A 14,152-nucleotide genomic window follows, 5' to 3' on the forward strand; every position below is an offset into this window, starting at 1 on the left:
TGCCCTGCTTCCAGGCTGGAGCAGCCTGGCTTTGGAGGACTGCACCCTGTGGAAGAGCGACCCACGGTGCAGCAGTTTCAGGAGGAGTGTTTGTCTGTGGGAGGGACTCATGTTGCAGCAGTTTTGAGAAAACTGCTGCTTGTAAGAGTGGACCCATGCTGGAGAAGTTCATGGAGAACTGTCTCCCATGGGAGGGACCCCATGGTCTCACAGGGAATGACTCCTCTCCCTGAGCAGCGGAATAAAATCTTGGGTGATGAACTGACCAAACCCCCATGCCCTGTCTGCCTGTGCTGTCGGTTGGTAGGAGGGAGGGGTTGGGGGAAGAAAAGGTGTTTTAAGGGCTTGTTTTACTCCTCATTATCTTCCTTTGATTTTGTTAGTAATAAATTCACTTTGTACCTCTAAGCTGAGCCTGTTTTGTCCTTGGAGTGTTTTCTCCCGGTCCTAATCTCAACTCATGAGCCCTTTGTTAATTTTCTCTCTCCTCTGCCCATCTGTGGCAGGGGAGGGCAAGTGACCGACTCTCATGGGTGCCTGGCGTTTGGCCAGTGTCAAACCACAACAGATGCTAATGCTGGAGGCCAGAGATGCTGGTAACCACTTGTTACTGACTGTGCAGTATCTTCTGTGTTCTGCTCGCTGAAACAAGCATGAGGAGCCCAGGAGTCTGGGGAGAGGGAGCTACAGGTGAAGCAACAGGATTTCACAGATCCATGGAAGAAGGTGCGTCATGGTGGTGAGAGCTTTTGTGCAGACTAAGGAGGGAATGCAGGTGGAGCACCCTTCTCGCTAATAAACAGCTAAAACGCTCATGCCTTTACTTGAAAAGTCATAGTGTTTGATGAGCCAGCACAGCACAGCCTCCCTTGGCAGCTGGGTTTCCCAGGGTGGGTGCAGCCATGGGCAGGTGATCACTGGAGTGTGCAGGCTCCAAGGCTTTGTGCTGGGAGCAGCAGGAAGAAATGGCAGAGAAAGAGGGCACCAGTGTCCACAGTAGCACTGGAACAAGCTGGGAATGTGGCTCAGCTCCTGAGCTGAGCTGTGGGCTCAGGGCAAGCAAAATCCCAGCTGGGCTCTGTGCCTTCTCCACTAGTATGTGGAAGCTGGAGAAGTGCCACCCACCTGCCTGTCTTCTCCAGCCTGGAGCAGTCCCCTCGGGCTCTTTGCTTAGCCCCAGCTGTGGGATGTAATTGCATTCGGGAAAATTCTGGGGAATCTGAGCAGTAATTGCACGAAGTGTCGGCTTCCCTTTGGGATCAGGGTGGAGTCCAGGCTGTGCCACCCCAGCAGACATGCCAGTGCTCCACTGAACCAACCCTCTCCTTTTGCTGCTGCCAGGAAATTCCCCAGCATAGCAGGGGTGGAAAAATGTAGTCACAATACTGTAGCATAATTCAGTTGGTCAAATAAATAACCTGGGTGGGAATCGAGGGTGATTTTTATTCCATAATCTTTTCAAAGCAGAATTGCTCTTACAGGCTTCTATTTTTCAGTATTTTTCTTGAGCACTTCCCATGAATTTTTCATTCCTTCTGCCTCCTACAGTTCAGTTCCTCCTCCAGCAAAATGCTCCATTTTTTCCCTACAGCTCCTGGGGTCAGTCTAACCTGACAACCTAATCCTTCAAAGCCTCACATGGATTTTTATTAATAATTTCTCATTTTAAAAAAGCGGTGGTTTTGGCTAGCGGTGTTTGGTTTAGGTAGACCTTGTCCTGGGTTGAGACCTCTCATGCTCAAGGTTTTAAGGCATGACTTGTAGTTTAAAGACATACTGCCCTTAGGACCTGGTCTCCTTCAGGCAAGGGCTCTGTCCCGGCAGGATGTGATCTGTGGAGGAGGATCAAACTATTAACAGCCTGCTTCCGCATGGATTAATGGGATGGTTGAACACACTTCTGGCAGCTGCATTGCCTTGGATCCCAAAAGCCAGGAAGGTGCAAGTGTGGATGTGTCCTACCCAGCATGAGACCCCTGAACTTGGTAAACTGAAAAGGAGTTGGGATCCCAGGAGCATTACACCTGCCTTTGCAGTCATCTTCTGCTCCTCATCCCCATCCATAACCCTCCGCACTGGGGTTCCACTCTGTGTAACAGGGAAAGGGTTTGAAATGCATAAACACACAGAAAAAAAACCTTTTTAAAAATTAACACATCCACACCTGAGTTTGCCCAGAGGCCTTATCCCTAAACAAGGTGTGCTTCTTGATCTCTCCATTCAATGTAAATTTGTGCCAGTTGCTGGTGCAAATTGTCTAGGGCTCCTTGCCAGTGTTTGAACGATGCCAAGGAGGAGAAGTCTGGCTGGCTGGCAGGAGGAGTCCTGGCTTGTCTGCAGGTGCATATTCCTGCTGCCCAGCGAGGTGTTGGCTGCCTCGGGAGGGGAAGAAGGTGCATGAAGGAAAAAGGTCCCACTGCCGAAGACCCCGTGGACTGGATCCTCAGTTGGTAAAAACTGGAGCTGCTGGATGGAGGGTGTGATGGATTGGTGAAGGGTCTGGCTGCCTGCCCTCTCCAGGCTCCTGGGAGAAGGAGCTGCTGGAGAAAGTCTCATCCATGCTGTGGGGCTGGTCTGGCCCTGCATAACCCCGGTCCTTGGGCACTGAGGTCTTCTCTGTTATGGGTTGATCCCTATCAGCTGTGGAGAAGAGGGATGGGAGGGAGCAGTGTTTGGGATGTGGCTTTTGCCACCATCTACTTATACTTGGCATTATGGTGTTTATAATACCCTGCCGAGCTCCAGGCGTATGTGGGTGGGTTTGGATGTAGTTTGCTGGTGAACACCCCAGCTCTTACCAGAGTCTGAATCCACATGGCTGCTGCATGTCCTGGTGTCCCCACTCCCACCCCCAGGGAAGCAGCCTGCCAGAGGCCGTGGAGCTCCATGCTGGGCTGTGCCAGGACTTGTTCTGCAGCCTCCCCGACGCCAGGGAGGTGGTGACCAACTGCAAGCACCTCCCCCTTGAAAAACCAAGTGCTTGGGGTTTTCAAAGGCTCTCTGCACTGTTGAAAAAATGTAACTTTAAGGCCCCATGCCAGGCGCACGAATAGTCTGTGAACTATAGGTCTGGCCACATTCAAGAGAGCCAGCTGGGTTCAGGAATAGCACAATTTATTGAATGCAACATATATGGTTCTTATGGATTGCCCATGATAAATGCCTGAACGGCAAAGTGGTGTTATAGAGCACTAACAATACAATGGCAATCACAATCTTAATTTCCCAGGTTAACACTCAGCATATCTGAGGACACAAGACTTACCAAAAGATGACCCTCCTGGGGCGGGAGAGGAGGACAAATCTGTCAAACTGTTCCTGGAATTTCAAGTAAAATTCTTATCTGCCAGTTAGATACGAAACTGGGCAGCTTTTACACCTTATTAACCACTACGGTGCAAAGTGCTGCCAACTGTGATCAAATCTTCCGTTGTTTGTGGGCATGTTGTACAAAATATTTCTTGGTAGGAGGTTTTGGTTTGTCAAAACTTTTCTGGGTATCAGGTAGAAAAACTAGACCACATGGCCTCCATGCCACATTCGCCCCCCCTGCCATGGCAACACAGACCACAGGAGCTACATCCAGTTTCTATGCTTGCACCGCGGGTTGCATTGCACATCCAGCTTTGCTTTGTGCTTTGCTCACTGCTTTGTGGTTCCACCTGCACACTCAGATGTCGTGGGGCTGAGCCAGAGCATTGCACTGAGCAGTGCAGTGTCTTTGGGTTTGCAGCTCCAGGGCAGAATGGCCATGAGGAAGATTCAGAGGCAAATGCAAAGAATTTTCTATTTTCCTGAAAGAAGTATTTAAGTATTTTTTTCCCTTTTTTTCCCTTTTTTTCTGTGTTAAGGAAATGAACATCAAATTCAGCCCTTCCACTCTAATAAACTTGGAGAGCTCCTGTCAGCCCCCACACCTCTGGCTCACTGAGGTTTGCTGCTGCTAGCACTGGGGGAGAAGGAGTTAAGTTTGCATTAAATAGCAGCCCAGCTGCCTGCAGAGGCTCCGATCCCACTCTTTATTCCACAATGTTTGATGGCTGAGGAAAAGCCAGCTCCAAATTCACATGGCACTTTCTAAACCAAGGACAAAATTACATCTGGCTGCCTTGGTTCATCCTCTTGGAGAAAACCAGGACGAGCTGACTTTGGGGTGGGCAGGCGGCTCTTCACTTCTTGCAGTTTTGGGGCTTTGCGGTCCAGGACCTGCCTGGTTGTGTTCCAGGCTGGTCATTCCCGGGGCTCCCCTCCCAGCCGGGGGGGCGGGAGCAGCGCAGGCTCCCGGGTGGTGGGCGCTGGTGGGCCAAGGGACAGCTCTGTCCCCCGTCCACCCCTCGGCAGGTGGACCTGTAGGAAAGGGCTGGCTGCCTCTGCATGGGAGTGCTCACTGCACTGGGCGGGACTGGAAGCGCAGCCACGGGGGACTGGGCGCAAGGGCTGGACGAGGCTGAAGCAGGCGCTCACCTTCTTCCGACCTCCTCCTTCGACGGCTGAGGAGCTTCGGTCTGCGGGTGAGCAGTGCCCGGCTGGGCGACGGATGCTCCGTGCGGCTCCGTCTGTCGGGGCACACGCCGGGAGGCGGGACGGGGGATCGTGGTGGGCTGGTTTAGAGAGGTCGGAGGTCGAGCTGTGGCCAGCCCCCCCTGAGGGTGCTGTGTCCTGGCTCGGGGCAGCTGATCCGCAGGGAGCTGGTGGTGGCAGGGTGTGAGGAGCAGAGGAAGCCTGTTGCATGTGCTGGCTGGGCTTTCCTTACTGTCCCAGCAGCCTGGCGGGGGGTACAGGGGCTGGCTGGGCTTTCACTGGAAAATGAGAGGATTTGTGTTGTGTTTAAACGCAGCTGTTCCTGCTTCTCTCCTGCGGGGCTCTCTCGCAGCCCAAGATCTCCCCTGGCTTTGGGTGCTGAAGCGACCGAGCAGCACGTTTTCTCAAAATGATGGAAAATAAAGTGTTCCTGTCATTTACGTTCTACAGCACAATTTTGATTTTAAAAATGTATGTCGTTGCCATCATTACGGGGCAAGTGAGACTCAGAAAGAAGGTAAGATCCAGATTCATTTTCCTTCTCCCTTTGCTTGGGTTTCTGTGTTTTTTCTTTGTTTTTTTATTCCTCTAGAGTTCAACAAAATTTTCCTAAGGAAGCTGAGTTTTCTTTGACTTAAGTTAAAAGCAAAACTTGTTTCATAGCTGCGGCAGATAAATATCTCACTTCTCCTTGACCCTTTTTGTTTGTTTCTACCATCTGTAGCTTGATGTTTATAATTTTGGAAACCTAATCTAAATAATAATCAGATCTAAAATGCCAAGCAGGTGAGATGCTTCTAGAAAGAGTCTGTTTACAGTTAATTTGCAGGGTCTGGAAGAAAAGGAGAAGAAAGAAAAAAAAAGGTTTAAGAAGAAATCATTGCAATGGTCTTTTTTCTTACAATGTAGCAGAAAGCTTTTGAGCTTTTGGAGGCTGACTGGCTATGGGAATGCTCCAGGAGAGCAGCAAGTCGTGGGGAATAAAACAATTGCTGGAGGAAATGGTTCTTGGTCAGGGGGAAAATACAGGGAGGACCAGCTGCCATCAGGAGCTGGGGCTAACTGGATTTTTATCACCCTCACCCCAACTCCTGGTAAAACTCAGCTATCTGTAAAATCTGTTTTAAAGTATTTAAGGAGTTTCTGACTGCGTCAGTAGAGTGAGAGGGAGACATTTTTGCTCTCAGATAGAATACAAATGCCCTGTGCTGTGGCATCATTGTAACTGATGATTTGTCTTCTCCCCTTGTGATTCTAAATGATGCTCCAGCCCTGGGACAGTTTGGACTTGTAACATAATTAAAGAAAGCACCAGGGCCCTTTCCAGGCTGTAAAATGAAACTGTCAGATGTAAGTAGGTCCCTGAGGAACAGCTTCTGAGCATAGGTGGGGAGCTTGCACAAATTATTTTCATTTGTAACTTTATTAGTGTAGGATCCCATTTCCCCATGGGAAAGCCACACAGTCCCACTGCCAAAAAGCCAGCCAGGGAATATTCTCTAATCTGTCAGTCCTGGTTATCTTTTGGAGGCCACATTGTGTCTGCAAGCTCTCTGCCAGCAGTGCTCTTGCTGGCTGGCAAAGTCTCCTGGAAATGGATTTCGTGGGAAGAAGTGGACTGGGGTGAGGTGGGAGCTCCCTTGAAGCCCTCCATTTGGGACCTGCTCAGCAGGCAGCATTGGGTTTTTTGGAGGACAAGGAAAACCCCTGGGGAGATGCAGGGTTTAACCCCCAGGACCGTGTGCATGGAAGCACAGTAGCCCTTGTTTTTAAAGTGGTGACAACTTGGGGTAGGTAAAAATCCCTACAGGACTTCAAGATTAGGAGCAAAGCTTCTACCTGTGAGGTTCCTGAAGACTGTAAGCAGGTGGGCACTCTCTCTTGCAGGCGTTTGCAAACCCGGAGGATGCCCTGCGCAATGGGGGGGTGCAGTTCTGCCGCGAGGACCCTGACGTGGAGCGGTGCCGCAGGTGAGCGGTGCTGGCATTCCTGGTGCCAGGATTTTCCCTCTGGTGCCAGCATTCCCTCTGATGTTGGCATTCCCTGTGCCACCATTCCCTCTGTGCCAGCTGCTGGCAAAGAAGTGGGAAGCTAAAGGGCTCGCTAATCAAATAATGTTGTAGATGGTTGGAGTGTCTCGAGCTCTGCTGTGGGACCCTGCACACTAGAGCAGTTTAATCTTTAACGGGAGCCTGGTGTGCACTGGAGCAAGGAAAAGAGAAGGATCCGGGTTTGCGTTCAACATCCAACTCTGACTGACTCTTTTCTAGGTGCTCAAAGTCCCACAGGCTCCCAATGTCTCATCCTGTACCCACACTCAAAGGCTCCTTGTGTCCTGCTCTGACAGGACCCCAGCTTCCCCCAGATCCCTGCACAGCTTGGACAGGGAACAGAGTGACTGGTTGCAGTGCTGTAGACGGCTGCCCTTTTTGGGGATTCAGGAAGAGGCCAAACAGGATTGAAATAACTTCTGCCTCTCTAACTGGGCAAACTCTGAATGTTACCCCTCTTCTGTGAGAATCACAGTTTCTCAGAGGTAAAACACGGGTTGATTCAGCCCTGGGCTTGATTTGCTGTCCCCCTTACCGAAGGAGGTGCCCCAAGTGCTAGGCTGGATTGCTGGTGATGTACAGGAAAGGGACTGGAGCCGTACCCTGCTTTCCTGGAGCCCTGGGCTATGCGTGGGGACCTCACTGCTCACGTCCCACTGCCTCCAGCATTTGCTTTAGAAAACATCCAGTGCCACCTAATTGTTCGGCTTCCGGGGGGGGGGGGAGGAGGAGGATGGTAAATGAGCCATTTCCTTCCTAGCAAAAAGAAAATAATAGCAGAAATAATAATCATAATCCTCTTTTGATTATTCAGAATAAACAATCTAAATAACTAGAGCTGCAGCAAAGACCTGGGACAGCCTGGGATCGACTTGGGCAGTTAAAGCTCGTAGAGTCCATTCTTGCTGATCTATTTGCAGCCCTGAAGAAGACAGATTCAATCCGAGGTGTTTCCCCAGAGCAAGGGCGATGTCAGCTTTTCATCTTGGACTGTATCTGGGGGGGAGCAGAGCCAGGGGTCTTTGCAGGACAGGGACAGAGCAGGGTGGGATGTTTACCCCCTGCCTCTTTAAAGAGTCTCCTGGCTGCCTCTCAGCTCTCTCCTTTCTCCTCCCTCTTCTTCCATTTGTCCTTCCGTCCCTGCTGAACCCCAGAGTCCTTGGGGTTTATTCAGAGGATGGTGCCTGGGGGAGGAGGGACACAACCCACACTCTTGGCATGACCGGATCCTGTTTCAGTAGAGCTGTGGGTGGTGGCAGGGATGCTGTGATACCCAGGCAGGTGCATGTTCAGCTGGAGCACAGGGTTTGGTCCCATCAGCGCTGATGTGTCACCACATGGCCATAGCGGCCCCTCCAGCCATACTGTGGTGCTGCTACCCAGGTGCTGCTGGCACAGTGTGGGGGTCCTTGGAGCGCTCCTCCCCAATCCCCTTTGGATGCATTCGTGGAGAGGTGAAGCCACAAACCCTCCCATCCTGTGAGTTTCTCCACTGGAGAAGCTGTGGTCTGGAACTGCCTTTTATTGTGTAGCATGGCCACATCTGGGGCCATGCCGTGCTGGCACCACACCAGTTTTGAGCTTTTCACAGCTTCACAGGGTCTTTGTTTTGCTCTGTTTATTTGAAAGCTCCAACCCTCGAGCTGTCATCTGCTGTGGCAAAGGCGTCCCAGTCACGGAGAGAAAGTTTCAGGAGCTCAGTGTCCCAAGGGAGAGACACGGGGTGTGAAATCCTCCTGCCTCTGTGTATAAGGGAGAACTGATGCTTTTGGGGGCTGTGTCTGTCCCATCCAATGGAGGAGAGGCCCAGCAGCACCTAGGGATGGGTACTCTGGCTAGAAGGAATGAGGGAAAACAGGGAATTCTGGTGGGAAGGAACAACCTTATGTCACTTTTCAGGGCCCACCGCAATGACATGGAGAACATCTTTCCCTTCCTCTTCCTCGGAGCCATCTACTCCCTGCTGGATCCCAGTCCTGCAGTGGCCAGGATCCACTTCCTCATCTTCTGTGTGGGACGGATCATCCACACCATTGCCTACCTCCTGCGGCTGAGGGCACCCACACGCTCCGTGGCCTACAGTGTGGCCCAGCTGCCCTGCTTCTCCATGGCCCTGCAGATCCTCCTGGCCACCACCCCGTACTGGTAACACCCAGAGGGACCGACCACCTGAACCCCCTCATCCTGACTCTGCTGGTCCCCCCTGCAAGTGGGAGAGAGTGCGTGTGTGTGTGTGTGTGTGTGTGTGTGTCACCAGGGATGTCACCAGGGAGGTCAACTGCACCCTGAGGATGTTCAGTGCAGCCTTGATAAAATTCCACTGCCATCAGAATTTGTCGGAGAAGTCACCAGAGAGAAGGAACGTGCAGGAAGGGGATGTGGAGGCAGGTTTCTCTCTCTCCTGCTGAGGGTGAGAGGTGGAAAGCACATGGACTACCCCTCGTGGAAGGGGTCATTGAAGGAAAGGTTTTCTGTGTTTGGAACGGGGAAGATGTGCCTTTTCCTCTTGGTCATGAATACCCCATGAATCAGGAAGGGGAAATCATGGGGGTCCAACAAAGTCTCTTAGTCAGCAGATGTGGTTGGTAGCAGAGGTTATAAAGCAGCCACCCTTCTCCTGCCCAGCCACGTGCATCTGTGGGGATGTGAGTCCCTTAGGACTTAGTCCCTTAGGTTCCCTCTCCCACAAGGAGGACAGGAGGCAGGTACCTTCCAGGAAGTGTAACAGGGAAGTCAAAATCTCAGGGGTGATGTTGTGAGGCCACTGAAGCATTCAGTGCTCCCAGTGCCACCTCGTCTCACGCCATGGGACACAGCTCCCTGCCAGGAGCCTCACTGCAGGCAGGATCCTGCTAACTCCTGGCAGCTCCCAGCCAGCAGCAGCTGTGGCTTTTGCATCTCAGCCCCACCACAGCAAGATGCAGAACGACATGCCTGGAGCAGCCAGCAGGAATCATTTACCCTGGACACAGAGCCTGGATACATTTGCCGGACACAAAGCTCTGGGACTTCTGGAAAGTCTAAAACACTCACACAAAACAGACAGAGTTTTCTCCCATAGAGCAGTCATGTCCACATGCCACTAATGCCTGAAAATGCCTCCAGGGCATCAGACTGAGTTTCTCCCCCTCTGTTTGCAGCCTTTCTCTGGCCACAGAAGGGCCGTTGCTATTTGGAAAATGTGCCATGATCGCTTTAGGGGTGTTTTCTTTCAGCTGTTTCCAGCTGTCCACTGCTGCCACGCCATTCACAGCCCTGACCAGCTGGTGTTTGCAGAAAGCTCTGGAAATGAGCAGAGGGGCTTTGAAGACAGTATTGCTGCTCTGTGTCACCCAAAGGTGTCATGTTGGAGAGGAGAGGTTGGGACCAGGGTATTGCATGGTAAAAAAGCCCCATGAGCTCCTCTGCTACACAGCTGTCCCCAGGTACCAGGGGCTGCTCCCAGCAGCAGCAGCAGCAGCAATGGAGCATCCCTCTGGAGGAGAAGACAGGAGTAAAACTTTGCTCTTCAGTGCCTCCTCCCTCCTCTGAGGGCAACACAGAATTGGACTAAGATCACAGAGACAAGCCAGAATGAGTAGAAAATAAATTCCCCTTCCATCTGTCCTGTGCACTGAGGCTGTTCCCTTGACTGCTCTCCTCAGAGATGCTTTTGTTGAGACCTCACTGAGCACGGGGGACACACCCGCTCAGAGTGATGCTCAGCCCTTGCTCAGCTCGGGTAGAAGTTTCTGTACCAGTAACTCCTGATCCCAGTGCAGTTGTGGCCTCAGGCCGAGCTGTGTGGTGAAGTTTGGAGTGGAATGCCTTGCTCTCCCACTGTGAGGAAGGTGGGCAGGATTGCAGGTTCAGTAGTTCACTCTTGGCCACTTCTCCGTCACAAAGATGTCTGGGTAACACAGACCCTTCTTAACAAGTCTTTTCTGCCTCACAGGGTGCACAAGATCTTGAACCCCTGTATGTTTCTCTGCTGCTGCACATGCATCCTAGTGGCAGGAAGCAAATATTCCCAATAAAAACAAATCATTGTGCTCTGATACATCCTTCCTTCGGGAGCAGCAGATGCAGCTGGGCAGCAGCTGGGTCCATCCTCAGCAGGATGTTAAACCCCACTGTAGAGCCTGGAGTGCCCTGGGACTTCTAAAGAGGCATCCCCTTCCTCTGCACTCACGTGCCCTGCAGAGGAACCTCTTTTCCAGGTGTGCATTATTTGTGCTGATCCTTTAAATTCAGCAGAGCTGGGAATTACAAGCAGCTCTGTTCAGTTTTCCTTCCCTGAGCAGCAAATTGTTACAAAGCTTGGTGTTCACTCAAAAATCCTGGAGGGCTGCAGAAGCTCAGGTAAGATGTGGTTGCTCTTCTTTCTGTTCTTAGGACTTGTAAAGGAGCTGGTTGTATTTTCCAAGATAAGTATCCCCCTTTTTTTGCACTAGATTGCTGGGAAACAAATGCCTCATTTCTCTGGGTTTCCCCTATTTTCTTAAGTTGTTAGTGTTTGGGAGGTGCTGCCCGTCATGTCTGTGTTAGTTTGATAAAATGGCTCCGCTTGGTTCTTTTCTTTCCCTTTTTGTTTTCAAATAAGAAAGACAGTGGTTTTACAAAATGGACTCTCTCCAGTACATGTTGCTGTGGTTGGAGGTGTGGCTGGGATGGAGATTTTGGCATGGGAAGGAGGAAGGAAGGCTACAAAATGCCCTTCCAGCCCCCAGATCTGCCAGCTGCTTCAGCGTCTTCTCGGCTGCCTGTCCAGTGCCTGAGGCTGATGCCCTGTTCAGGGAAGCTGAGGTTACATGCAAAGCTCTGCTTTCTTCTTTTTTATTAAAAAAAAAAATAAACTCTGCTTACTGGCTGCAGGGAAAAGCTTGGGAATGTGAACTCTCCTGGCTCAAAAAAAAACAAACAGAAAAAGCCTACAAGGCAAACTTGAGAGAGGCCCAAGCATTGTACTTATTTTGAAGTGTTGTGGAAGTTTGGGGGAAGCAGGACTGAGCTGGACTCGGTTGCTTTGGTAGCATCAGTCCCATCAGGGCTCTCCTGGGACTAGGTGATCAGAGCCAGTGGCTCTCCCCCTGGACACTGCCAGTGGTGTTTGCTGCATATGGGGGGCATCCCTGCCTTTTCCCAATTAATATTGAAAGCCTAGAGCTCCCAAATTCCTGCTCTGGCATCTGTGTGGGCAAAGAATGTGCCCAGGAGAGCAGGGACAGTGGCTGCACCCAGCAGTCTCTGGGTTTGGTGTGTGCGTTGTATGTCCAACAACTTGTTTTTCACACCTGGCTCAAACAGGAATCGGCAGCACTCTGAAACCCACCTGGGACTGCAGAACGACAGTTTGGTGCTTAAATAGGTACAAATTGAAAGAGGAGGAATTTAAGTTAGACATTAGGAAGAAATTTTTTACTGTGAGGGTTACTTACACTGGTACAAGCTGCCCACAGAGGCTGTGGATCCCAGCCCTGGCAGAGTTCAAAGCCAGGTTGGATGAGACCTTGAGCAACTTTGGTCTAATGCAAGCTGTCCCTGCCCACGGCAGGATGGGTTGGGAGTAGATGATCTTTAAGGTCCATTCCGCCCCCTTCTGTGGTGCAACGTGTGAATGTGATTCACACAACCAGTACGTGTCTTCCCTCAAGATGTCTGGAGCTGGGAGAAAAGCAAGTGGAGACCCAGCACAAGTCACTTCCCCTCCCACACTCTTTTAGGTGGCTCAAGCCTCTGGATCCCTCCTACCCCTGAGCACAGGACACACCTCTTCCTTACCTGCCTGCACCACTTCCTGGGTCTCTCCATCCAGACCTTCCCCTGGTGGCCTCTGGACCAAGATTCCTGCTTGGGCAGCTCTCCTTTAACTGAGATCACACTCTTCCTTTTCTGCCCTCCCAAAATCTCCCATTCCCTCTAGCAGATGGGATTTTGATACACAAATCCTCTTACTCCTCTTGAAGAACTGAGATTCCTGTGACTTGTAGAGAGAATGAGAGGAGCCAGCTCTACAGGCATGGGCATCCCAGAAGGAGAAGATAACGGTGCTTCCCTGCTGCTCTCTGGCACATGAGGATGAAGTTGGCACCGGTAAAACTTTTTCCAGCGGGCGTTTTCCATCCCGACTGTGGGGCTGAGCTGTGAGACGTCCCCTGCTTCATACGTGGGGGCGAGCCCCGGATAGGGGGGAGGGAGCCGGCCGGGTGCGGAGCAGAGCAGCGCGATGGGGGCTCGCCCTCGGCCCGCCGGGTTCCGCGGGCTGCGCTGCGCTGCGCGGGGCTGCAGCACCCTCGTGTGGCTGCGGGACCCTGCGGGGGGACTCGGGGACCCTGCCCGGGGACCCGCGCCCACGGATTCTCTCCCCCCACGTCTGCTGGCCAGAGAGCTTGGGGTGCAGCTGGAGGTGTTTGGGGTGGAGGGAGGGTGCCATTCCTTGGGGAACGCGTTGAGGGGGAGTAGGCTGTGGCTGCTCTAGTGCCCATCGGCGTCTCCAAAGCAGGCAGATGTAATGCCAGATCCAGGGAGATCCTCCCATCACCTCAGACTTGCCCTTTGGCAGTCACCTGGTTGAAAACAGACTGGTTTGAGGAAGGAAACAGTTTGCAAATGTCCTTGCAAACTTTCCCTGCTTCTGAAGTTGTGGTGTATGGATGCAACGCTGTGCATCTCCATGCAATAGTTCTTCCTTATACATGGTAACTTCCTGGGCTTTGTGATGCCAGCTACAAAAGGAACCTTTGCTTCCTCCCTTCTCCCCGAGTAATTATAAAGCATTACAGCCCCTGTGGATAGTTACCATCCAGCTTCTCTGCTGCCTTAGGTTGCTTCCCTGTGGGGTCGGAAAGAATCAGCAGTGAGCAAAATATCTGCCGCAGGGAGGAGATGCTCCTTCCATATGGAATGTAGAGTTTGGGGTGAGCATCGCAACCCCCAGGACAGGAGCATTGCTCCAAAGGGCAGGAGGGGCTCGGCTGCTGGGAGGTGACACGATGCTGTCATGGGAACATGTGTTTCTGCAGTTTGTAGATGGTGCCAGCAAGAGGGTCTTCAGACCTTCCTGTTGCCACCAGAGGGAGAAGGGCTCAGCAGTACAACGGTAATGGGAAAGGAGGATGCTGTAACCACAATATGTCTGTAATTCATTCTGGATGGGGATAACCAGGCTGGTGTCCCTGTGAGCTGGAAAATGTGAGCTCTGTTTTGTCTTGCTGCTGTGGCAGCCGATGCTGATGACAACATAAAATTGTTCTCATTAAAATATTCTAGGGGCAAACTTCAGCTTTTCATCAGTCAGCAAGTCATGCACAAGTGTCAGGCTGTGGGGTCAGAGACAAGGAAAGGGGGTCCAGGAAGATCCTCCCATCACCTAAGATCTGCCCTTTTGGAATCACCTGGTTGAAACCAACTGCTTTGAGGAAGGAAACAGTTTGCAAATGTCTTTGCAACCTTCCCCCACTCCCAAAGTTGTGGTGCATGGATGGAGACCAGCTCTCCTGCTGAAATTAGTACTGGTGATGGATGTGCCCTTCCTAGGAGGAAAAATGCCCCTATCCTGGAAGAGGAGTGGTTGCACAATGTCTTTGAGCTCCTCTTCATTG

General features: G+C 51.7%; 1 protein-coding gene across 5 annotated transcripts in view; it reads left to right on the top strand.

Moving 5' to 3' along the window:
• The window catches only part of PTGES (prostaglandin E synthase), a 32,356-nt gene that overhangs the window by 11,288 nt on the left and 6,916 nt on the right, over positions 1–14,152 (top strand). For 2 of the 5 annotated variants that reach the window (XM_010397731.4, XM_019284880.3), the window contains exons 2-4: positions 4,838–5,038; positions 6,409–6,491; positions 8,472–11,421. In XM_010397731.4, the coding sequence (XP_010396033.1) occupies positions 4,931–5,038; positions 6,409–6,491; positions 8,472–8,721 (441 nt within the window). In that variant the 5' untranslated portion in view covers positions 4,838–4,930 and the 3' untranslated portion in view covers positions 8,722–11,421. Of the gene's footprint in view, positions 1–2,490; positions 4,512–4,576; positions 5,039–6,408; positions 6,492–8,471; positions 11,422–14,152 lie in introns of those variants that run through there. The other 3 variants (XM_010397732.4, XM_010397730.4, XM_039561699.1) reach the window with 3 other exon arrangements.

Source organism: Corvus cornix, chromosome 17, assembly GCF_000738735.6.
Source record: "Corvus cornix cornix isolate S_Up_H32 chromosome 17, ASM73873v5, whole genome shotgun sequence".
Classification (NCBI taxonomy): domain Eukaryota; kingdom Metazoa; phylum Chordata; class Aves; order Passeriformes; family Corvidae; genus Corvus; species Corvus cornix.